The sequence below is a fragment of the Athene noctua genome, chromosome 37, assembly GCF_965140245.1.
Source record: "Athene noctua chromosome 37, bAthNoc1.hap1.1, whole genome shotgun sequence".
Classification (NCBI taxonomy): domain Eukaryota; kingdom Metazoa; phylum Chordata; class Aves; order Strigiformes; family Strigidae; genus Athene; species Athene noctua.
Genome location: NC_134073.1, coordinates 502597 through 525613, shown reverse-complemented (window position 1 = coordinate 525613; position 23017 = coordinate 502597). Strand labels below are relative to the sequence as shown.

The 23017-nt window shown below is 62.3% G+C and overlaps 1 protein-coding gene across 1 annotated transcript in view; it reads left to right on the top strand.

Annotated features, from left to right (window-relative positions):
- Positions 1-22734, top strand: part of LOC141972909 (sarcoplasmic/endoplasmic reticulum calcium ATPase 1-like) — a 32574-nt gene extending 9840 nt beyond the window's left edge. The window contains exons 8-21 of the mRNA XM_074930969.1: positions 1357-1523; positions 3236-3324; positions 4573-4675; positions 4761-4892; positions 4975-5100; positions 7026-7244; positions 9351-9686; positions 11431-11651; positions 14023-14225; positions 16588-16673; positions 17870-18003; positions 19465-19582; positions 21000-21269; positions 22384-22734. Coding sequence (XP_074787070.1) covers positions 1357-1523; positions 3236-3324; positions 4573-4675; positions 4761-4892; positions 4975-5100; positions 7026-7244; positions 9351-9686; positions 11431-11651; positions 14023-14225; positions 16588-16673; positions 17870-18003; positions 19465-19582; positions 21000-21269; positions 22384-22734 — 2555 coding nt within the window. The remainder of the gene's footprint in view (positions 1-1356; positions 1524-3235; positions 3325-4572; positions 4676-4760; positions 4893-4974; positions 5101-7025; positions 7245-9350; positions 9687-11430; positions 11652-14022; positions 14226-16587; positions 16674-17869; positions 18004-19464; positions 19583-20999; positions 21270-22383) is intronic.
- The last annotated feature ends 283 nt before the right edge of the window (positions 22735-23017 follow it).

The window sequence follows — 23017 nt, the reverse complement described above, 5'->3', positions numbered from 1 at the left end:
TAGGCGCATTTTAGGAGCCGATAGCCGCATTTTAGGAGCGGATAGCCGCGTTTCGGGCCCCGGTAGCCGCGTTTCGGATCCGGTAGCCACATCTTAGAACCCAGTAGCCACATTTCCGGAACCGGTAGCCACATTTTAGAATCAGTAGCCACATTTTAGGAGCCGTTAGGCGCATTTTAGGAGCAGATAGCCGCATTTTAGGAGCGGATAGCCGCGTTTCGGATCCGGTAGCCACATCTTAGAACCCAGTAGCCACATTTCCAGAACCGGTAGCCACATTTTGGAATAAGTAGCCACATTTTACGAGCCATTAGCCACATTTTAGGAGCCGATAGCCGCGTTTTGGGGCCGATAGCCGCCTTTTGTGTCCGATAGCCGCTTTTCCGGATCCGGTAGCCACATCTTAGAACCCAGTAGCCACATTTCCAGAACCGGTAGCCACATTTTAGAATCAGTAGCCACATTTTAGGAGCCGTTAGGCGCATTTTAGGAGCAGATAGCCGCATTTTAGGAGCGGATAGCCGTGTTTCGGATCCGGTAGCCACATCTTAGAACCCAGTAGCCACATTTCCAGAACCGGTAGCCACATTTTAGAATCAGTAGCCACATTTTAGGAGCAGATAGCCGCATTTTAGGAGCGGATAGCCGTGTTTCGGATCCGGTAGCCACATCTTAGAACCCAGTAGCCACATTTCCGGAACCGGTAGCCACATTTTAGAATCAGTAGCCACATTTTAGGAGCCGTTAGGCGCATTTTAGGAGCAGATAGCCGCATTTTAGGAGCGGATAGCCGCGTTTCGGATCCGGTAGCCACATCTTAGAACCCAGTAGCCACATTTCCAGAACCGGTAGCCACATTTTGGAATAAGTAGCCACATTTTACAAGCCATTAGCCACATTTTAGGAGCCGATAGCCGCGTTTTGGGGCCGATAGCTGCCTTTTCGGTCCGATATCCGCCTTTCCGGATCCGGTAGCCACATCTTAGAACCCAGTAGCCACATTTCCAGAACCGGTAGCCACATTTTAGAATCAGTAGCCACATTTTAGGAGCCGTTAGGCGCATTTTAGGAGCAGATAGCCGCCTTTCAGAGCCGATAGCCGCCTTTTGGGGCCGATAGCCGCCTTTCTGGATCCGGTAGCCACATCTTAGAACCCGGTAGCCACATTTTAGAATCAGTAGCCACATTTTAGGAGCCGTTAGGCGCATTTTAGGAGCGGATAGCCGCATTTTAGGAGCGGATAGCCGCCTTTGGGGCCCCGGTAGCCGCGTTTCGGATCCGGTAGCCGCGTTTCGGATCCGGTAGCCACCCGTCGGTTCCCGGTGGCCCCGGCTCTGAGGTGGCCGCTGGCCGCAGGGCTGCCGGCCGTGATCACGACGTGCCTGGCGCTGGGCACGCGCCGCATGGCCAAGAAGAACGCCATCGTGCGGAGCCTCCCCTCGGTCGAGACCCTGGGCTGCACCTCGGTCATCTGCTCCGACAAGACGGGCACCCTGACGACCAATCAGATGTCGGTCTGCAAGGTGGGCGGCCACAGCGCGCAGGACACGCCCACCCGCCCCGCCCCGCCCCGCGAGTCACCTCCTTGGGTGTCCCCAAGGTCCCTTTTGGGGCCTTTTTGGGGGGGGCGGAAGGTCACGTTTAACGGACCCTTGGGTGCCCCCCTGTCCCCCCGTGTCACCTTTGGGTGCCCCCCTGTCCCCCTGTGTCCCTTTGGGTGTCCCAGTGTCCCCCCGTGTCCCTTTGGGTGCCCCAATGTCCCCCCGTGTCACCTTTGGGTGCCACAATGTCCCCTTGGGTGCCCCCCTGTCCCCCCGTGTCACCTTTGGGTGCCCCAGTGTCCCCCTGTGTCCCTTTGGGTGTCCCAGTGTCCCCCCGTGTCACCTTTGGGTGCCACAATGTCCCCCTGTGTCCCTTTGGGTGTCCCAGTGTCCCCCCGTGTCACCTTTGGGTGCCACAATGTCCCCCTGTGTCCCTTTGGGTGTCCCAGTGTCCCCCCGTGTCACCTTTGGGTGCCACAATGTCCCCTTGGGTGCCCCCCTGTCCCCCCGTGTCCCTTTGGGTGCCCCAATGTCCCCCCGTGTCACCTTTGGGTGCCACAATGTCCCCTTGGGTGCCCCCCTGTCCCCCCGTGTCCCTTTGGGTGCCCCAATGTCCCCCCGTGTCACCTTTGGGTGCCACAATGTCCCCTTGGGTGCCCCCATGTCCCCACCTGTCCCCTTGGGTGCCCCAGTGTCACCTTGGGTGCCCCAATGTCCCCCCGTGTCCCTTTGGGTGCCCCAATGTCCCCTTGGGTGCCCCCAGTGTCCCCCTGTGTCCCTTTGGGTGCCCCAGTGTCCCCTTGGGTGCCCCAGTGTCCCCTTGGGTGCCCCCAGGTCCCCCCGTGTCCCTTTTTGTGCCCCAATGTCCCCCTTGGGTGCCCCAATGTCCCCCCATGTCACCTTTGGGTGCCCCAATGTCCCTTTGGGTGCCCCCATGTCCCCACCTGTCCCCTTGGGTGCCCCCAATGTCCCTCTGGGTGCCCCCGTGTCCCCATTGCGTGCCCCCGTGTCCCCTTTGGGTGCCCCAGTGTCCCCCTTGGGTGCCCCCAGGACCCCCCACTGTCCCCTTCGGTGCCTCAATGTCCCCTTTGGGTCCCCCAGTGTCACCCTGTGACCCTTTGGGTGCCCCCAATATACCTTTGGGTGCCCCAATGTCCCCCCGTGTCCCCTTGGGTGCCCCAATGTCCCCCCGTGTCCCCTTGGGTGCCCCCAATGTCCCTTTTGGGTGCCCCAGTGTCCCCCTTGAGTGCCCCCATGTCCCCCCGTGTCCCCTTGGGTGCCCCAATGTCCCCCCATGTCCCTTTGGGTGCCCCAGTGTCCCCCTTGGGTGCCCCCAGGACCCCCCCCGTCCCCTTCGGTGCCTCAGTGTCCCCTTTGGGTTCCCCAGTGTCACCCTGTGACCCTCTGGGTGCCCCAATGTCCCTCCATGTCACCTCTGGGTGCCCCAATGTCCCCCTTGGGTGCCCCAATGTCCCCCCCCCGTCCCCCTTGGGTGCCCCAATACCCCTTTGCTTACCCCAACACCCCCCCCCAAACTCCCCCCCGCTTTAACCTCCCCCTCCCAACACCTCCCCCCACCCCTGACCCCTCAGGGTGCTCCCCCATCCCCACGACCCCCCACCCTTCCCCTTGGGGGGTCCCCAACACCCTTCGGGGACCCCCTGAACCCCCTTTTCCCCCCCCCCCCCCCCAAGATGTTCGTGGTGGACAAGGTGGAAGGTGACGTCTGCGCCCTCAACGAGTTCTCCATCACCGGCTCCACTTACGCCCCCGAGGGTGACGTGTGAGTGACACCCCCCCCACACCCTTGAACCCCCTTTTTTGGGGGGTCCCCATGTCCCTCCCGCCCCCCCCCAGCACCCTGGGGACCCCCCGATTTGGGGGGGTTTCCCCCTGCCCCCCCCCCCCCCCCCCCCGGGGTCGGTACCGATGTTTCTGAGGCTCCTGCGATGGTGATGGATGGGGGGGGGGGGGGGAGATGTTTGGGGGGGCCCCGAGGGGGTGTCATGGGGACATTGGGGACATTGGGGGGCGTCATGGGGTCCTTGGGGACACTGGGGGGACCGAGAGGGTGTTGGGGGGTCACTGGGGACATTGGGGCACGCCAGGGGACAGCAGGGGGTTCTTGGGGATGTTGGGGTGCCCCGAGGGGTGTTGGGAGTCGCTGGGGACATTGGGGGGCCCGAGGGGGTGTCATGGGGACATTGGGGACATTGGGGGGCGTCTTGGGGTCCTTGGGGACACTGGGGGGACCGAGAGGGTGTTGGGGGGTCACTGGGGACATTGGGGCACGCCAGGGGACAGCAGGGGGTTCTTGGGGACATTGGGGTGCCCCGAGGGGTGTTGGGAGTCGCTGGGGACATTGGGGGGCCCGAGGGGGTGTCATGGGGACACCGGGGACATTGGGGACACCCAAGGGGGTGACATGGGGACATTAGGGACACTGGGGCACCCCAGGGGACTTCAAGGGGTCCTTGGGGACATCGGGGATACCCATGGGGACCTCAGGGGGACATTGGGGACACCCAAGGGGGTGTTGGGGGTCCTTGGGGACATTGGGGACACCCCAGAGGACCTTGGGGGGGTCTTTGAGGACATTGGGGACACCCAAGGGGACCTCAGGGGGTCTTTGGGGACATTCAGGGGACCGAGGGGATGTCATGGGGACATTGGGGACACCCAAGGGAGTGTCGGGGGTCCTTGGGGACACGGGGGACACCCCAGGGGACCTCAGGGGGTCTTTGGGGACACCCCGGGGGACCTCAGGGGGTCTTTGGGGACACGGGGGACACCCATGGGGACATCACGGGGACATCGGGGACACCCCAGGGGACCTCAGGTGGGACACCGGGGGACACCCAAGACGGGGGCAGGGGGTGGAACCTCGAGTGATCCCCTTGGACCACCCGGGCTGGGCAACGGCCCCTCCCACCCCATCCCAAAGTGCCACCGAACGTCCCCGAGTGTCCCCAAGCGTCCCCAAACGTCCCCACGTGTCCCCAAACGTCCCCACGTGTCCCCACCCAACCAGGCTGAAGCAGGAGAAGGTGGTGAAGGCGGGACAATACGACGGCCTGGTGGAACTGGCCACCATCTGCGCCCTCTGCAACGACTCCTCCCTCGACTACAACGAGGTGCCACGCCACGTGTGTCCCCTCCCCCAAAAAAAGTGTCCCCAACCCCCTCCCACGGTGACACACCCCCCGCGTTGTCCCCAAGGCCAAGGGCGTCTACGAGAAGGTCGGGGAAGCCACGGAGACGGCCTTGACCTGCCTGGTGGAGAAGATGAACGTCTTCAACACCGACGTCCGCAACCTCTCCAAAGTGGAACGGGCCAACGCTTGCAACTCCGTGAGTCCCCGTGGCCACCTGTGGTAGCCCTTTTTGTCACCTCGGTGGCCCACGTGTCACCGGGGGGTGTCCCCGCCCCCAGGTCATCAAGCAGCTGATGAAGAAGGAATTCACCCTCGAGTTCTCCCGCGACCGCAAGTCCATGTCGGTGTATTGCTCCCCGGCCAAGGCCTCGCGCGCCGCCGTGGGCAACAAGATGTTTGTTAAGGTGAGCCACGTGTGGCTACCGACGTGGCTACTCGGACTGGGAGGGCGCTGCCCGCCTGTGGCCACCGCGCCGCTTCCTCGCGGCCCGGCGCTGCGTCTTTGTCTTCCGTCTCCGGGTCCTTGTGGGCTTCCGAGGGGTCCTGGTGGCCCGTCAGCGTGGATTGGTGGCCCACCGTGGCCATGTGGCCTCTATCCTCGGCCCCGTGTCTTGTCACACCCTCGTGGCCACTCCCCACGTCTTTGTGGCCCAACATTGGGTCTTTGTCTTCCGTCTCCGGGTCCTTGTGGGCTTCCGAGGGGTCCTGGTGGCCCGTCAGCGTGGATTAGTGGCCCACCGTGGCCACGTGGCCCCTCCCCACGTCCCCGTGTCCCCACCCCACAGCCCCGTGTCTTGTCACATCCCTGTGTCCCGTCTCCAAATCCTTGTGGCCCTCTACCGTCTCCTGGTGGCCCGTCAGCGTGAATTAGTGGCCCACCGTGGCCACGTGGCCTCTACCCACGGCCCCGTGACTTGTCACACCCTCGTGGCCCCGCCCCGCCTCCTCGTGGCCCGGCGCTGGGTCTTTGTCTTCCGTCTCCGGGTCCTTGTGGGCTTCCGGGGGCTCCTGGTGGCCCGTCGGCGTGGATTGGTGGCCCACCGTGGCCACGTGGCCCCTGCCCACAGCCCGATGTCCCCTCCCCACGCCTTTGTGTCCCCTCCCCACGTCCTTGTGTCCTTCTGCCACATCCTCCTGGCCTGTCACCATGAATTAGTGGCCCACCACACCCCCGTGTCCCCTCCCCGTGTCTCCACGTCCCCTCCCCGTGTCCCCACACCCCCGTGTCCCCTCCCCACCTCCCCGTGTCCCCATGTCCCCTCATCCCACGCCCCCGTGTCCCCTCCCCCTGTCCCCACGCCCCCGTGTCCCCTCCCCACGTCTCCACGTCCCCTCCCCGTGTCCCCGTGTCCCCTCACCCCACGCTCCCGTGTCCCCTCCCCGTGTCCCCACACCCCCGTGTCCCCTCCCCACGTCCCCGTGTCCACATATCCCTTCACCCCACACCCCCGTGTCCCCTCCCCATGTCTCCACGTCACCTCCCCCCGTCCCCGTGTCCCCGTGTCCCCTCACCCCATGCCCCCACGTCCCCTCCCCACATCCCCGTGTCCCCATATCCCCTCACCCCACGCCCCCGTGTCCCCTCCCCACGTCCCCGTGTCCCCATATCCCCTCACCCCACGCCCCCGTGTCCCCTCCCCGTGTCCCCACACCCCCGTGTCCCCTCCCCACACCCCCGTGTCACCTCCCCACGTCCCCGTGTCCCCATATCCCCTCACCCCACGCCCCCGTGTCCCCTCCCCACGTCCCCGTGTCCCCATATCCCCTCACCCCACGCCCCCGTGTCCCCTCCCCACATCCCAGTGTCCCCATATCCCCTCACCCCACGCCCCCGTGTCCCCTCCCCGTGTCCCCACACCCCCATATCCCCTCACCCCACGCCCCCGTGTCCCCTCCCCGTGTCCCCACACCCCCGTGTCCCCTCCCCACACCCCCGTGTCCCCTCCCCACATCCCAGTGTCCCCATATCCCCTCACCCCACACCCCCGTGTCCCCTCCCCACGTCCCCGTGTCCCCATATCCCCTCACCCCACGCCCCCGTGTCCCCTCCCCGTGTCCCCACACCCCCATATCCCCTCACCCCACGCCCCCGAGTCCCCTCCCCGTGTCCCCACACCCCTGTGTCCCTTCCCACATCCCTGTGTCCCCATATCCCCTCACCCCACGCCCCCATGTCCCCTCCCCGTGTCCCCACACCCCCGTGTCCCCTCCCCACACCCCCGTGTCCCCTCCCCACATCCCAGTGTCCCCATATCCCCTCACCCCACGCCCCCGTGTCCCCCTTTCTCCCCCCCCACCCCCCCCTGACCTCCCCTCCCGCCCCCCTCAGGGCGCCCCCGAGGGCGTCATCGACCGCTGCAGCTACGTGCGGGTGGGCACGGCCCGGGTGCCGCTGACCCCGCCCGTCAAGGAGAAGATCTTGGCCGTCATCAAGGAGTGGGGCACCGGCCGCGACACCCTGCGCTGCCTCGCCCTGGCCACGCGCGACACGCCCCCCAAGAAGGAGGACATGCTCCTCGAGGACTCCACCAAGTTCGTCGAGTACGAGGTGATTTGGGGGGGCCTTGGGGGGCGTCTGAGGGCCCCTCGTTGACGTTCTTCACCCTGTAAGGCCCAAAAAACCCTTTTTTTTGGGTTTTTTACGGATTTTTTGGGTGTCTGAGGGTCCCTCGATGAGTGTCTTTACCCTATAAGGCCCAAAACCACCTTTTTTGGGTTTTTTACGGATTTTTTGGGGTGTCTGAGGGTCCCTCGTTGGCATTCTTCAACCTATAAGGCCCAAAAACACCTTTTTTGGGGTTTTTTAGTTTTTTTGGGTGTCTGAGGGTCCCTCGTTGAGTTTCTTCACCCTATAAGGCCCAAAAACACCTTTTTTTGGGTTTTTTTGGGGGCGTCTGAGGGCCCCTCGTTGAGTTTCTTCACCCTGTAAGGCCCAAAAAACCCTTTTTTTGGGTTTTTTACGGATTTTTTGGGTGTCTGAGGGTCCCTCGTTGAGTGTCTTTACCCTATAAGGCCCAAAACCACCTTTTTTGGGTTTTTTACGGATTTTTTGGGGTGTCTGAGGGTCCCTCGTTGGCATTCTTCAACTTGTAAGGCCCCAAAACACCTTTTTTGGGGTTTTTAGGGATTTTTTGGGTGTCTGAGGGTCCCTCGTTGACGTTCTTCACACTATAAGCCCCAAAACCACTTTTTTTTGGGTTTTTTAGGTTTTTTGGGGGTGTCTGAGGGTCCCTCGTTGAGCTTTTTCTCCCTGTAAGGCCCAAAAAACCCTTTTTTGGGTTTTTTTAGGGTTTTTTGGGGTGTCTCAGGGTCCCTTGTTGACGTTCTTCACCCTATAAGGCCCAAAAAAACCTTTTTTTGGGTTTTTTAGGGATTTTTTGGGGTGTCTGAGGGTCCCTCGTTGAGTTTCTTCACCCTATAAGGCCCAAAAAAAACTTTTTTTGTTTTTTTTAGGTTATTTTGGGGGTGTCTGAGGGTCCCTCGTTGAGCTTTTTCTCCCTGTAAGGCCCAAAAACACCTTTTTTTCGGTTTTTTAGGGATTTTTTGGGTGTCTGAGGGTCCCTCGTTGAGTTTCTTCACCCTATAAGGCCCCAAAACACCTTTTTTTGGGGGTTCTTTTGGCTTTTGGGGTTTTTTTTCCACCTATTTTTCACATCACACCCTCTCCGGTGATTTTTTTTTGTCCCATATCGGTGCAAAACTTCCCATTTTTGGGGTTTTTTTCCCCCCATTTCTCCACATAAAACCCTTCTCCCGTGGCTCCCTCCCCGTCCAAGGTCCCTTTTTTTAAAAATTATTTTTAATTTTTGAAAATTTTTTATCCCCATCCCCACCCCGTGTGTGTGTGTGTGTTTACGTCCCATTTTTTAAATTTTTTTTTTTATTTTTTATTTTTTTATCCCCACCCCAGAACGAGTGTGTGTGTGTATTTACGTCCCATTTTTTTTTATAATTTTTCATTTTTTAATTTTTTATCCCCATCCCCACCCCGTGTATGTGTGCGTGCGTATTTACGTCCCCTCATTTTTTATTTATTTTTTCATTTTTTATTTTTTTATCCCCATCCCCACCCGTGCGTGCATATTTACGTCCCATTATTTTTTTTTTATTTTTTAAATTTTTAATTTTTTATCCCCATCCCCACCCGTGCGTGCGTATTTACGTCCCATCATTTTTTATTTATTTTTTAAATCTTTTAATTTTTTATCCCCATCCCCACCCCGTCACGAGTGTCTCTGTGTCTTTACGTCCCTTTTTTTTTTTATTTTTCATTTTTTTATTTTTTTATCCCCACCCCAGAATGAGTGTGTCTGTGTATTTACATCCCTTTTTTTTTTTATTTTTCATTTTTTTATTTTTTTATCCCCACCCCAGAATGAGTGTGTCTGTGTATTTACATCCCTTTTTTTTTTTTATTTTTCATTTTTTAATTTTTTTATCCCCATCCCCACCCCGTCACGAGTGTCTCTGTGTCTTTACGCCCCATCCTTTTTATTTTTTTTTTTCATTTTCCAATTTTTCAATTTTTCTACCCCCATCCCCGCCCCGCGCGCGCGGACGCGTTTACGACCGCCCTCCCCCTTTTTCCCCCCGATATTTTTCCCTTTTCCGGGCGGGGACCGTCCCCGATCCCTCCCTCTTCCTCCTCCCCAAGGTCGACTTGACCTTCGTGGGTTGCGTCGGGATGTTGGACCCCCCGCGGAAGGAGGTGATGGGTTCCATCCGCTTGTGCCGCGACGCCGGCATCCGGGTCATCATGATCACGGGGGACAACAAGGGCACGGCCATCGCCATCTGCCGCCGCATCGGCATCTTCAGCGAGGAAGAGGAGGTGACGGGCCGCGCCTACACGGGCCGCGAGTTCGACGACCTGCCCCCGGCCGAGCAGCGCGAGGCCTGTCGCCGCGCCTGCTGCTTCGCCCGCGTCGAGCCCACCCACAAGTCCAAGATCGTCGAGTTCCTCCAGTCCTTCGACGAGATCACCGCCATGGTGAGGGACCGGCCAAGCCCGGGGGGGACGCGCTGCCCCCCATAATCTCCCTCCGCGGGGGTTCCCAGAGCTGGGCACGTGGTTTGGGGGAAGGGGGAGAGGGTTTTGGGGGGCCACCATCGAGTTGAGGTGGGTTTTGGGGGGCTACCATCGAGTTGAGGTGGGTTTTGGGGGGCTACCATCGAGTTGAGGTGGTTTTGGGGGGCCACCATCAAGTTGAGGTGGGTTTGGGGGGGCCACCATCGAGTTGAGGTGGGTTTGGGGGGGCTACCATCGAGTTGAGGTGGGTTTTGAGGGGCCACCATCGAGTTGAGGTGGTTTTGGGGGGCTACCATCGAGTTGAGGTGGTTTTGGGGGGCTGCCGTCGAGTTGAGGTGGGTTTTGGGGGGCTACCATCGAGTTGAGGTGGGTTTTGGGGGGCCACCATCGAGTTGAGGTGGTTTTGGGGGGCTGCCGTCGAGTTGAGGTGGGTTTTGGGGGGCCACCATCGAGTTGAGGTGGGTTTGGGGGGCTACCATCGAGTTGAGGTGGGTTTGGGGGGCCACCATCGAGTTGAGGTGGGTTTGGGGGGCTACCATCGAGTTGAGGTGGTTTTGGGGGGCCACCATCGAGTTGAGGTGGTTTTGGGGGGCCACCATCAAGTTGAGGTGGGTTTGGGGGGCCACCATCGAGTTGAGGTGGTTTTGGGGGGCCACCATCGAGTTGAGGTGGGTTTGGGGGGCTACCATCGAGTTGAGGTGGGTTTGGGGGGCTACCATCGAGTTGAGGTGGTTTTGGGGGGCCACCATCGAGTTGAGGTGGTTTTGGGGGGCCACCATCGAGTTGAGGTGGGTTTGGGGGGCTACCATCGAGTTGAGGTGGGTTTGGGGGGCTACCATCGAGTTGAGGTGGTTTTGGGGGGCTGCCGTCGAGTTGAGGTGGGTTTGGGGGGCCACCTCCAAAAGGGACGTAGTTTTGGGGGCCACCACTGATTTTTTGGGGGTCCACCCCTGATCTGACGTGGGTTTGGGGGCCCACCCTTGCTCTTGACGTAGATGATTCTCCTACTCTTGAGTTGCCCCTTCGGTTGCCCCCCCAACCCCCTTGGTTGCCCCCCAACCCCTTGGTTGCCCCCCCAACCCCATTGGTTGCCCCCCAAACCCTTGACTTGCCCCTTCAGTTGACCCTCAACCCTTGACTTGACCCTTCGGTTGCCCCCCAACCCCTTGGTTGCCCCCCCAACCCCATTGGTTGCCCCCCAAACCCTCATCTTACCCCTTCGGTTGACCCTCAACCCTCGACTTGCCCCTTCGGTTGCCCCCCAACCCCCTTGGTTGACCCCCCAACCCTTGACTTGCCCCTTCAGTTGACCCTCAACCCTTGACTTGACCCTTCGGTTGCCCCCCAACCCCCTTGGTTGACCCCCCAACCCCTTGGTTGACCCCCAACCCTCAACTTGCCCCTTCGGTTGCCCCCCAACCCCTCAGTTGCCCCCCCAACCCTTGACTTGCCCCTTCGGTTGCCCCCCAACCCCCTTGGTTGCCCCCCCAACCCTCATCTTACCCCTTCGGTTGCCCCCCACCCCCTTCGGTTGCCCCCCCAACCCCTCATCTTACCCCCCCACCCCCCCCCTCCCAACCCCCTTACTTCACCCCCAACCCTCGACTCAACCCTTCCCTTGACCCCCCGCCCCCAACACTCGCCCCATTGGCTGACCCGCCGCCCCCACGCCCCTCCCCCTTGGCCCCTCCCCTCCTCCCGGCAGACGGGGGACGGGGTGAACGACGCGCCGGCGCTGAAGAAGGCCGAGATCGGCATCGCCATGGGCTCGGGCACGGCGGTGGCCAAAACCGCCTCCGAGATGGTCCTGGCCGACGACAACTTCTCCACCATCGTGGCCGCCGTGGAGGAGGGTCGGGCCATCTACAACAACATGAAACAGTTCATCCGCTACCTCATCTCCTCCAACGTCGGCGAGGTGGTCTGGTGAGACCCCGGCGGCCTCCCAGTTCACCCCAGTGCCTCCCAGTTCAACCCAGCGCCCCTCCGTCTTCACGGTTCCCTTCTATTCCTGCACAATCTCCCAGTTTCTCCCAGTTTCACCGGTTTCTTCAGCTCCCTCCTGTCCATGTGACGACTCCTGTCCCTCCCCCAGTTCCTCCCAGTTCACCCCAGTGCCTCCCAGTTCACCCCAGTGCCTCCCAGTTCACCCCAGTGCCCCCCCGTCTCCACGGTTCCCTTCTATTCCTGCGCAATCTCCCAGTTTCTCCCAGTTTCACCAGTTTCTTCAGCTCCCTCCTGTCCCTCCCCTAGTTCCTCCCAGTTGCTCCCAGTTCACCCCAGTGCTTCCCAGTTCACTCCAGTGCCTCCCAGTTCACCCCAGTGCCTCCCAGTTCACCCCAGTTCCCCCCCATCTCCACAGTTCCCTTCTATTCCTGCGCAATCTCCCAGTTTCTCCCAGTTTCACCAGTTTCTTCAGCTCCCTCCTGTCCCTCCCCTAGTTCCTCCCAGTTGCTCCCAGTTCACCCCAGTGCTTCCCAGTTCACTCCAGTGCCTCCCAGTTCACCCCAGTGCCTCCCAGTTCACCCCAGTTCCCCCCCATCTCCACAGTTCCCTTCTATTCCTGCGCAATCTCCCAGTTTCTCCCAGTTTCACCAGTTTCTTCAGCTCCCTCCTGTCCCTCCCCTAGTTCCTCCCAGTTGCTCCCAGTTCACCCCAGTGCTTCCCAGTTCACTCCAGTGCCTCCCAGTTCACCCCAGTGCCTCCCAGTTCACCCCAGTTCCCCCCCATCTCCACAGTTCCCTTCTATTCCTGTGCAATCTCCCAGTTTCTTCCAGTTTCACCGGTTTCTTCAGCTCCCTCCTGTCCATGTGACTCCTCCTGTCCCTCCCCCAGTTCCTCCCAGTTCATCCCAGTGCCTCCCAGTTCACCCCAGTGCCTCCCAGTTCACCCCAGTGCCCCCCCGTCTCCACGGTTCCCTTCTATTCCTGTGCAATCCCCCAGTTTCACCAGTTTCTTCAGCTCCCTCCTGTCCCTCCCCTAGTTCCTCCCAGTTGCTCCCAGTTCACCCCAGTGCTTCCCAGTTCACCCCAGTGCCTCCCAGTTCACCCCAGTGCCTCCCAGTTCAACCCAGCGCCCCTCCATCTTCATGGTTCCCTTCTATTCCTGCGCAATCCCCCAGTTTCTCCCAGTCTCACCAGTTTCTCCAGCTCCCTCCTGTCCCTCCCCTAGTTCCTCCCAGTTCACCCCAGTGCCTCCCAGTTCACCTCAGTCTCTCCCAGTTCCCCCAGTCCCCCCAATCGCCCTCCAGTTCCCCCTAGTACCCTCCCAGTCCCTCCCAGTCCCCCCAGTCCCCTCCCAGTTCCCCCCAATCCCCTCCCAGTCCCCCCAATCCCCCCCAATCCCCTCCCAGTCCCTCCCAGTCCCCTCCCAGTCCCTCCCAGTCCCCCCAATCCCCCCCAATCCCCTCCCAGTCCCTCCCAGTCCCCCCCAATCCCCTCCCAGTCCCTCCCAGTCCCCCCCAATCCCCTCCCAATCCCCTCCCAGTCCCTCCCAGTCCTTCCCAGTACCCCCAATCCCCCCCAATCCCCTCCCAGTCCCTCCCAGTCCCCCCCAATCCCCTCCCAATCCCCTCCCAGTCCCTCCCAGTCCTTCCCAGTACCCCCCAATCCCCCCCAATCCCCTCCCAATCCCCTCCCAGTCCCTCCCAGTCCTTCCCAGTACCCCCCAATCCCCCCCCAATCCCCTCCCATTCCCTCCCAATCCCCTCCCAGTCCCCCCAATCCCCCCCCAATCCCATCCCAGTCCCTCCCAGTCCCCCCAATCCCCTCCCAATCCCCCCCCCAATCCCCTCCCAGTCCCTCCCAGTCCCCCCCAATCCCCTCCCAGTCCCTCCCAATCCCCTCCCAGTCCCTCCCAATCCCCTCCCAATCCCCTCCCAGTCCCTCCCAGTCCCCCCAATCCCCTCCCAGTCCCTCCCAGTCCCTCCCAGTCCCCCCCAATCCCCTCCCAATCCCCCCCAATCCCCTCCCAGTCCCTCCCAGTCCCCCCAATCCCCCCGCAATCCCCTCCCAGTCCCTCCCAGTCCCCCCCAATCCCCCCCCAATCCCCCCCCAATCCCCCCCCAATCCCCTCCCAGTCCCTCCCAGTCCCCCCAATCCCCCCCCAATCCCCTCCCAGTCCCCCCAATCCCCTCCCAATCCCCTCCCAATCCCCTCCCATTCCCTCCCAGTCCCTCCCAGTCCCCCCCAATCCCCCCCCAATCCCCCCCCAATCCCCTCCCAGTCCCTCCCAGTCCCCCCCATTCCCCCCCCTCTCTCACCCCCCACCCCTTCCCCGCACTCCCCATCTCTCCCAGTATCTTCCTGACGGCGGCGCTGGGGCTCCCGGAGGCGCTGATCCCGGTGCAGCTGCTGTGGGTGAACCTGGTGACCGACGGGCTACCGGCCACGGCGCTGGGCTTCAACCCGCCCGACCTGGACATCATGGACAAGCCCCCGCGCAGCCCCAAGGAGCCGCTCATCAGCGGCTGGCTCTTCTTCCGCTACTTGGCTATCGGCGGTGAGGGACGCTAGCCCACCGCCGGCCCGCGCCTAACGGCGGTGGACCCCGGGAGGTGGAGGGAGAGAGCTACCGGGGTGGTGGCTACTCGGAGATTGGCGCGGTGGCCACTGGGAGAGATCTGGGGTGGCCTCTTGTAGAGTTTGCGGGTGGTGGCTAGTTGGAGATCGGCGCGGTGGCCACTGGGAGAGCTCTGGGGTGGCCTCTTGTAGAGTTTGTGTGTGGTGGCTACTTGGAGATCGGCGCGGTGGCCACTGGGAGAGATCTGGGGTGGCCCTTTCTAGGCCTGAAGGGTGGTGGCTACTCGGAGATCGGCGTGGTGGCCACTGGGAGGTCTCGAAAGTGGCCACTTCTGGGCCTGAGGGGTGGTGGCTACTCGGAGATTGGCGTGGTGGCCACTGGGAGAGCTCTGGGGTGGCCTCTTGTAGAGTTTGTGGGTGGTGGCTAGTCGTATATCGGCGTGGTGGCCACTGGGAGGTCTCCAGGGTGGCTCTTTCTAGAGTTATGGGGTGGTGGCTACTTGGAGATTGGTGTGGTGGCCACTTTGAGAGCTCCGGGGTGGCCTTTTCTAGACTTACGGGGTGGTGGCTACTTGGAGATCGGCGTGGTGGCCACTGGGAGGTCTCGAAAGTGGCCACTTCTGGGCCTGAGGGGTGGTGGCTACTCGGAGATTGGCGTGGTGGCCACTGGGAGAGCTCTGGGGTGGCCTCTTGTAGAGTTTGCGGGTGGTGGCTACTTGGAGATCGGCGCGGTGGCCACTGGGAGAGATCTGGGGTGGCCCTTTCTAGGCCTGAAGGGTGGTGGCTAGTTGGAGATCGGCGTGGTGGCCACTTTGAGAGCTCCGGGGTGGCTCTTTCTAGAGTTATGGGGTGGTGGCTACTCGGAGATTGGCGTGGTGGCCACTTTGAGAGCTCCGGGGTGGCCTTTTCTAGACTTACGGGGTGGTGGCTACTTGGAGATCGGCATGTTGGCCACTGGGAGGTCTCAAAAGTGGCCACTTCTGGGCCTGAGGGGTGGTGGCTACTCGGAGATTGGCGTGGTGGCCACTGGGAGAGATCTGGGGTGGCCTCTTGTAGAGTTTGCGGGTGGTGGCTAGTTGGAGATCGGCGTGGTGGCCACTGGGAGGTCTCCAGGGTGGCTCTTTCTAGAGTTATGGGGTGGTGGCTACTTGGAGATTGGTGTGGTGGCCACTTTGAGAGCTCCGGGGTGGCCTTTTCTAGACTTACGGGGTGGTGGCTACTTGGAGATCGGCGTGGTGGCCACTGGGAGGTCTCGAAAGTGGCCACTTCTGGGCCTGAGGGGTGGTGGCTACTCGGAGATTGGCGTGGTGGCCACTGGGAGAGCTCTGGGGTGGCCTCTTGTAGAGTTTGCGGGTGGTGGCTAGTTGGAGATCGGCGTGGTGGCCACTGGGAGGTCTCCAGGGTGGCTCTTTCTAGAGTTATGGGGTGGTGGCTACTCGGAGATCGGCGTGGTGGCCACTGGGAGGTCTCGAAAGTGGCCACTTCTGGGCCTGAGGGGTGGTGGCTAGTTGGAGATCGGCGTGGTGGCCACTGGGAGGTCTCCAGGGTGGCTCTTTCTAGAGTTATGGGGTGGTGGCTACTCGGAGATCGGCGTGGTGGCCACTGGGAGGTCTCGAAAGTGGCCACTTCTGGGCCTGAGGGGTGGTGGCTAGTTGGAGATTGGCGTGGTGGCCACTGGGAGAGCTCTGGGGTGGCCTCTTGTAGAGTTTGCGGGTGGTGGCTAGTTGGAGATCGGCACGGTGGCCACTGGGAGAGATCTGGGGTGGCCCTTTCTAGGCCTGAAGGGTGGTGGCTAGTTGGAGATCGGCGTGGTGGCCACTGGGAGGTCTCCAGGGTGGCTCTTTCTAGAGTTATGGGGTGGTGGCTACTTGGAGATTGGTGTGGTGGCCACTTTGAGAGCTCCGGGGTGGCCTTTTCTAGACTTACGGGGTGGTGGCTAGTCGGAGATCGGCGCGGTGGCCACTGGGAGAGATCTGGGGTGGCCCTTTCTAGGCCTGAAGGGTGGTGGCTACTTGGAGATTGGCGCGGTGGCCACTGGAAGGTCTCGGAAGTGGCCCCTTCTGGGCCTGAGGGGTGGTGGCCACTTAGAGATCCCCACGGTAGCCCTTCCTAGACCCCCAGCCTGGTGGCCACCTGGACATCGGCATGGTGGCCGCTTGGCGATCTCCACGGTTGCCCCTTCCAGACCCCCCGAGCAGTGGCCACTCGAACAGCTCCGCGGTGGCCCCTCGTAGCCCGCCCGTGGTGGCCCTTTCCCAGCGCCTCACGGTGGCCCCTTTCGCCTCCTCCGACGCCGTTGGTAGCCACCGGGCTAGCTAGCCCTCTGTCCCCGCCCCCTCCAGGTTACGTGGGCGCGGCCACCGTGGGCGCGGCCGCTTGGTGGTTCCTCTACGCCGAGGACGGGCCCAGCGTCACCTACCACCAGCTGGTGAGTCCCTGGGCTACCACCGGGTAGCCACTTGGTAGCCACCGCATCCCCGAGGTAGCCACCAGGTCCCTGAGGTAGCCCCAAAATCCCCCTGATGGCCCTGGTGGCCCCGAAGCCTCACGCGGTGGCCACGGCGTCCGTGTGGCCGCCGCCAGGTCCCCGTCGTTCCGTGGTAGCCCCGAAGGGTTCTGTGGTAGCCCAAAGGGCTCTGTGGTAGCCCAAAGGGCTCTGTGCTAGCCCCAAAGGCCACCTCGTGGCCCTGTTGCCCCCAGGGTGAGCCACAGGTCCCCGTTATCCCGTGGTGGCCACAGAGTCCTCGTTGATGGCCCTGCCGCCCCCACGGTAGCCCAAAGGTCTGCGTGGTAGCCCAAAGATCGCTGGGATGGCCCCAAGGTTTTTGTGGTGGTCCCAACATCCCCATGGTAGCCCAATGGTCTTCCCGGTAGCCCCAGGGTCTTCCCGGTAGCCCCAACCTCTTCCCAGTAGCCCCAAGCTCTTCCCAGTAGCCCCAACCTCTTCCCAGTAGCCCTGAGCTCTTCCCAGTAGCCCCAACGTCTATCCCAGTAGCCCCAACCTCTTCCCAGTAGCCCAAAGCTCCCTGTAGTAGCCACAAGGTCTTTTTGGTAGCCCCAACATCTATCCCAGTAGCCCCAACGTCTATCCCAGTAGCCCCAATGTCTTCCCAGTAGCCCCGAGCTCTTCCCAGTAGCCCCGAGCTCTTCCCAGTAGCCCTGAGCTCCCTGTAGTAGCCCCAAGCTCTTTTTGGTAGCCCCAACGTCTATCCCAGTAGCCCCAATGTCTTCCCAGTAGCCCCAACGTCTATCCCAGTAGCCCTGAGCTCTTCCCAGTAGCCCCAAGGTCTTCCCAGTAGCCCCGAACTCTTCCCAGTAGCCCAAAGCCCCCTGTAGTAGCCACAAGGTCTTCCCAGTAGCCCCAATGTCTTCCCAGTAGCCCCAATGTCTATCCCAGTAGCCCCGAACTCTTCCCAGTAGCCCAAAGCTCCCTGTAGTAGCCACAAGGTCTTCCCAGTAGCCCCAACCTCTTCCCAGTAGCCCCGAACCCTTCCCAGTAGCCCCGAGCTGCCTGTAGTAGCCCCAGGGTTACGTTACGCGGGGCGGGGCAGGGGGGGCGGTGCCGTCGCGGTAGCCCGGGGGTAGCCCGGGGGCTAGCGGGGCGGTGACGGGGCGGCCCCGCAGACGCACTTCATGCAGTGCTCGGAGCACAACGCCGACTTCGCGGGGCTGGAGTGCGAGACCTTCGAGTCGCCCGTGCCCATGACCATGGCGCTCTCCGTCCTCGTCACCATCGAGATGTGCAACGCGCTCAACAGGTACCGCCCTTCGGCCTCCTCCTCCTCCTCCTCCTCCTCAGCCTCCTCGTCTTCGTCCTCCTCAGCCTCCTCCTCCTCGTCTTCGTCCTCGTCCTCGTCCTCCTCATCCTCCTCCTCCTCCTCATCCTCCTCATCTTCGTCCTCGTCTTCAGCCTCGTCCTCCTCCTCCTCCTCCTCCTCCTCCTCCTCGTCCTCGTCCTCCTCATCCTCCTCATCTTCATCCTCATCCTCGTCGTCCTCCTCCTCCTCCTCCTCTTCATCCTCATCTTCATCCTCCTCATCCTCCTCATCCTCCTCCTCATCCTCCTCCTCCTCCTCATCTTCGTCCTCATCTTCGGCCTCGTCCTCCTCCTCCTCATCCTCGTCCTCCTCCTCCTCATCTTCGTCCTCCTCATCCTCCTCATCTTCACCCTCCTCCTCATCCTCCTCCTCCTCCTCGTCTTCGTCCTCCTCATCCTCCTCATCCTCCTCATCTTCATCCTCGTCCTCGTCCTCCTCCTCCTCTTCATCCTCATCTTCATCCTCCTCATCCTCCTCATCTTCCTCCTCATCCTCCTCCTCCTCCTCCTCCTCGTCTTCGTCCTCGTCCTCCTCCTCATCCTCGTCCTCATCTTCATCCTCGTCCTCCTCCTCCTCTTCATCCTCATCTTCATTCTCCTCATCCTCCTCCTCATCTTCATCCTCGTCCTCATCCTCCTCCTCGTCCTCCTCACCCTCATCATCCTCACCCTTGTCCTCCTCCTCCTCCTCATCTTCATCCTCATCCTCATCATCCTCCTCGTCCTCCTCCTCGTCCTCCTCATCCTCATCTTCATCCTCCTCGTCCTCCTCATCCTCCTCCTCATCTTCTTCATCCTCCTCCTCCTCCTCCTCCTCTCCTCATCCTCATCTTCATCCTCATCTTCATCCTCCTTCTCATCCTCCTCATCCTCATCCTCGTCCTCATCTTCATCCTCAACCTCCTCCTCCTCATTGTTGTCGTCATCTTCATCATCATCGTCCTTGTCCTCATCCTCCTCATCTTCATCCTCACCCTCATCCTCATCCTCCTCCTCATCCTCGTCATCCTCGTCCTCATCTTCGTCCTCATCCTCCTCGTCCTCATCTTCATCCTCAACCTCCTCATCCTCCTCCTCATCCTCGTCATCCCCATCCTCATCTTCATCCTCACCCTCGTCCTCATCCTCATCCTCCTCACCCCCCGCCCTCCTCATCTTCATCCTCATCCTCGTCCTCATCTTCATCCTCACCCTCCTCCTCCTCCTCACCCCCCCTCCCTCCTCCTCCTCCTCCTCTTCATCCCCCCCCCCCCCTTGGCGTGTGTGTGTGTGTATCCGTGTCCCCCCTCCACCATCCTCATCCTCACCCTTCACCCCCACCACGGTGGCCACCACCCCCCCGCCTTGTGGTAGCCCCCGCGGTGGCCCCGCCCACACCTCCCTCTCTCCCCGCCCCTCCCAGCCTCTCGGAGAACCAATCGCTGCTGCGGATGCCGCCCTGGGTCAACATCTGGTTGGTGGGATCCATCTGCCTCTCCATGTCCCTCCACTTCGTCATCCTCTACGTCGATCCCCTGCCCGTAAGGGGGCTAGCGGCGGGGCGGGGCTGGTGGCCACGGAGGGATGGTGGCCACGGAGGGGATGGTGGCCACGGAGGGGTGGTGGCCCGTTGGGGTTGGTGGCCACGGAGGGGCTGGTGGCCACAGAGGGGTGGTGGCCTGTTGGGGTTGGTGGCCACGGAGGGGCTGGTGGCCACAGAGGGGTGGTGGCCTGTTGGGGTTGGTGGCCACGGAGGGGCTGGTGGCCACAGAGGGGTGGTGGCCTGTTGGGGTTGGTGGCCATTGGGGAGGCTGGTGGCCACCAATGAGGAGATTGGTGGCCACAGGGATGGTGGCCGTGGGGGTGGTGGCCATAGAGGGGCTGGTGGCTGTTGGGGTTGGTGGCCACAGAGGGCTAGTGGCTGTTGGGGTTGGTGGCCATGGAGGGATGGTGGCCACGGAGGGCTGGTGGCCGTTGGGGTTGGTGGCCACGGAGGGGCTGGTGGCCACGGAGGGGTGGTGGCCCGTTGGGGAGGCTGGTGGCCACCAATGAGGAGATTGGTGGCCACAGGGATGGTGGCCGTGGGGGTGGTGGCCACAGAGGGGCCGGTGGCCGTTGGGGTTGGTGGCCACGGAGGGCTGGTGGCCACGGAGGGGATGGTGGCCACAGGGATGGTGGCCGTTGGGGCTGGTGGCCACAGAGGGCTAGTGGCTGTTGGGGTTGGTGGCCACGGAGGGGATGGTGGCCCGTTGGGGCTGGTGGCCGTTGGGGAGGCTGGTGGCCACCAACGAGGAGATTGGTGGCCACAGGGATGGTGGCCATGGGGACGGGGACCATCCCGGTTGGTAGCCACAGGGACATCAGTGACCAGGGGCATGTTGGTAGTCATGGGGCTGGTAGCCAGGGGGTTGGTAGCCACAGGGCTGGTAGTCATGGGGTTAGTAGCCATGGGGGTTTTTAGCCATGAGGTTAGTAGCCATGGGGCTGGTAGCCAGTGGGGTTAGTAGCTGTGGGGTTAGTAGCCATGGGGGTTAGTAGCCATGGGGGTTAGTAGCCATGGGGGTTAGTAGCCATGGGGCTGGTAGCCATGGGGTTAGTAGCCAGTGGGGTTAATAGCCACGAGGGTGGTAGCCATGGGGGTTGTTAGCCATGGGGTTAGTAGCCATGGGGGATTAGTAGCCATGGGGGTTAGTAGCCATGAGGTTGTTAGCCATGAGTTTGTTAGCCATGGTGGTTAGTAGCCAGTGGGATTAGTAGCCAGCAGGGTTAGTAGCCATGGGGCTGGTAGCCATGGGGTTAGTAGCCATGGGGCTGGTAGCCATGGTGGTTAGTAGCCAGTGGGGGTTAGTCGCCATGAATTTGTTAGCCATGGGGTTAGTAGCCCCGTGGGTTTTTTAGCCGTGGCGGTTAGTAGCCGCGGGGCTAGTAGCCACCCGGCTAGCAGCCGCCGCCCCGCAGATGATCTTCAAGCTGACGCCGCTGGACCTGCCGCACTGGCTGATGGTGCTGAAGATTTCCTTCCCCGTCATCCTCCTCGACGAGGCCCTCAAGTTCGTCGCCAGGAACTACCTGGAGGGTGAGGGGTGGCTACCACCGGCCCCCGCGGCCACCACCGGCCCCCGCGGCCACCACCGGCCCCCGGCGGCCACCGACACCCTCTCCCCGCTCCCTCCTTCCCCCCGCCCCCCCCCCAGGTCCCTCCCGCTGTCCCCTCCGCCCCGTCTCGACGTCTCCGCCCCTTGGTGGCCACCGGCCTTCTCCTGGTTGCCACCGTCTCCCCCGTGGCTCCCCCTCCGCCATCTTTGTCCCCTCCCGTGTCCCCTCCGCCATCTTTGTCCCCTCCCTGTCCCCTCCATCTCCCCGTGTCCCCCCCTCCACCATCTTTGTCCCCTCCCCGTCCCCTCCATCTCCCCGTGTCCCCCCCTCCGCCATCTTTGTCCCCTCCCTGTCCCCTCCATCTCCCCATGTCCCCCCCTCCGCCATCTTTGTCCCCTCCCTGTCCCCTCCATCTCCCCCGTGTCCCCCCCTCCGCCATCTTTGTCCCCTCCCTGTCCCCTCCATCTCCCCATGTCCCCCCCTCCGCCATCTTTGTCCCCTCCCGTGTCCCCTCCGCCATCTTTGTCCCCTCCCTGTCCCCTCCATCTCCCCATGTCCCCCCCTCCGCCATCTTTGTCCCCTCCCTGTCCCCTCCATCTCCCCCGTGTCCCCCCCTCCGCCATCTTTGTCCCCTCCCTGTCCCCTCCATCTCCCCATGTCCCCCCCTCCGCCATCTTTGTCCCCTCCCGTGTCCCCTCCGCCATCTTTGTCCCCTCCCTGTCCCCTCCATCTCCCCATGTCCCCCCCTCCGCCATCTTTGTCCCCTCCCGTGTCCCCTCCGCCATCTTTGTCCCCTCCCTGTCCCCACCATCTCCCCGTGTCCCCCCCTCCGCCATCTTTGTCCCCTCCCGTGTCCCCTCCCTCCATCTCCTGGTCACCATCTCCCCCCTGTCCCCTCCCGTGTCCCCACCATCATCTCTGTCCCCTCCGCCATCTCCCCGTCCCCTCCCGTGTCCCCTCACTCCATCTCCCCCGTGTCCCCTCCTCCGCCATCTTTGTCCCCTCCCGTGTCCCCTCCGCCATCTTTGTCCCCTCCATGTCCCCTCCATCTCCCCGTGTCCCCTCCATCTCCTCCGTGTCCCCGCCATCGCCTCTGTCCCCTCCCCCATCGCCTCTGTCCCCTCCCCCATCACCTCTGTCCCCTCCCCCATCATCCCTGTCCCCTCCCCCATCTCCCCCGTGTCCCCTCCCCCATCCCCGTCCCCTCCCCCCCTCACCGCCATCTCCCTTCCTCCTCCTCTCGCAGCCTAAAAACTCGCGGCTGCACCGGCCCCGGGCGTGGCCACAGGTACCCCCGTGTCACCGTCACCGTCACCTTCGTGTCACCGTCACCCCCATGTCACCATCACCCCCGTGTCACCGTCACCGTCACCCCCGTGTCACCATCACCCCCGTGTCACCGTCACCCCGTGTCACCAACCCCTGTGTCACTGTCACCCTCGTGTCACCCTCCCCCCGTGTCACCGTCACCCCCGTGTCACTGTCACCCCGTGTCACCGTCACCTTCGTGTCACCACCACCCCCGTGTCCCCCCAAAATGTGTCACTGTCCCCCCCCGTGTCCCCTGTCCCCCCCCGTGTCCCCCATCACCCCATGAACGTGTCCCCGTCCCCCCCCCCATGTCCCCTGTCACCCCCCCGTGTCCCCTGTCACCCCGTGGCCGTGCCGCTCTCACCCCACTCGTCCCCCGTCCCCCCCCCGTGTCACCGTCCCCCCCCAAAAGTGTCACCGTGCCCCCCCTCGTGTCCCTGTCACCCCCCCATCACCCCCCGTGTCCCTGTCACCCCCCCCCGTGTCACCGCCCCCCCCCCAATGTCCCCTCCCCCCCCCGTCCCCTCACGACGACGATAATTTGGGGGGGGGGGGGGGGGAGAGGAAAC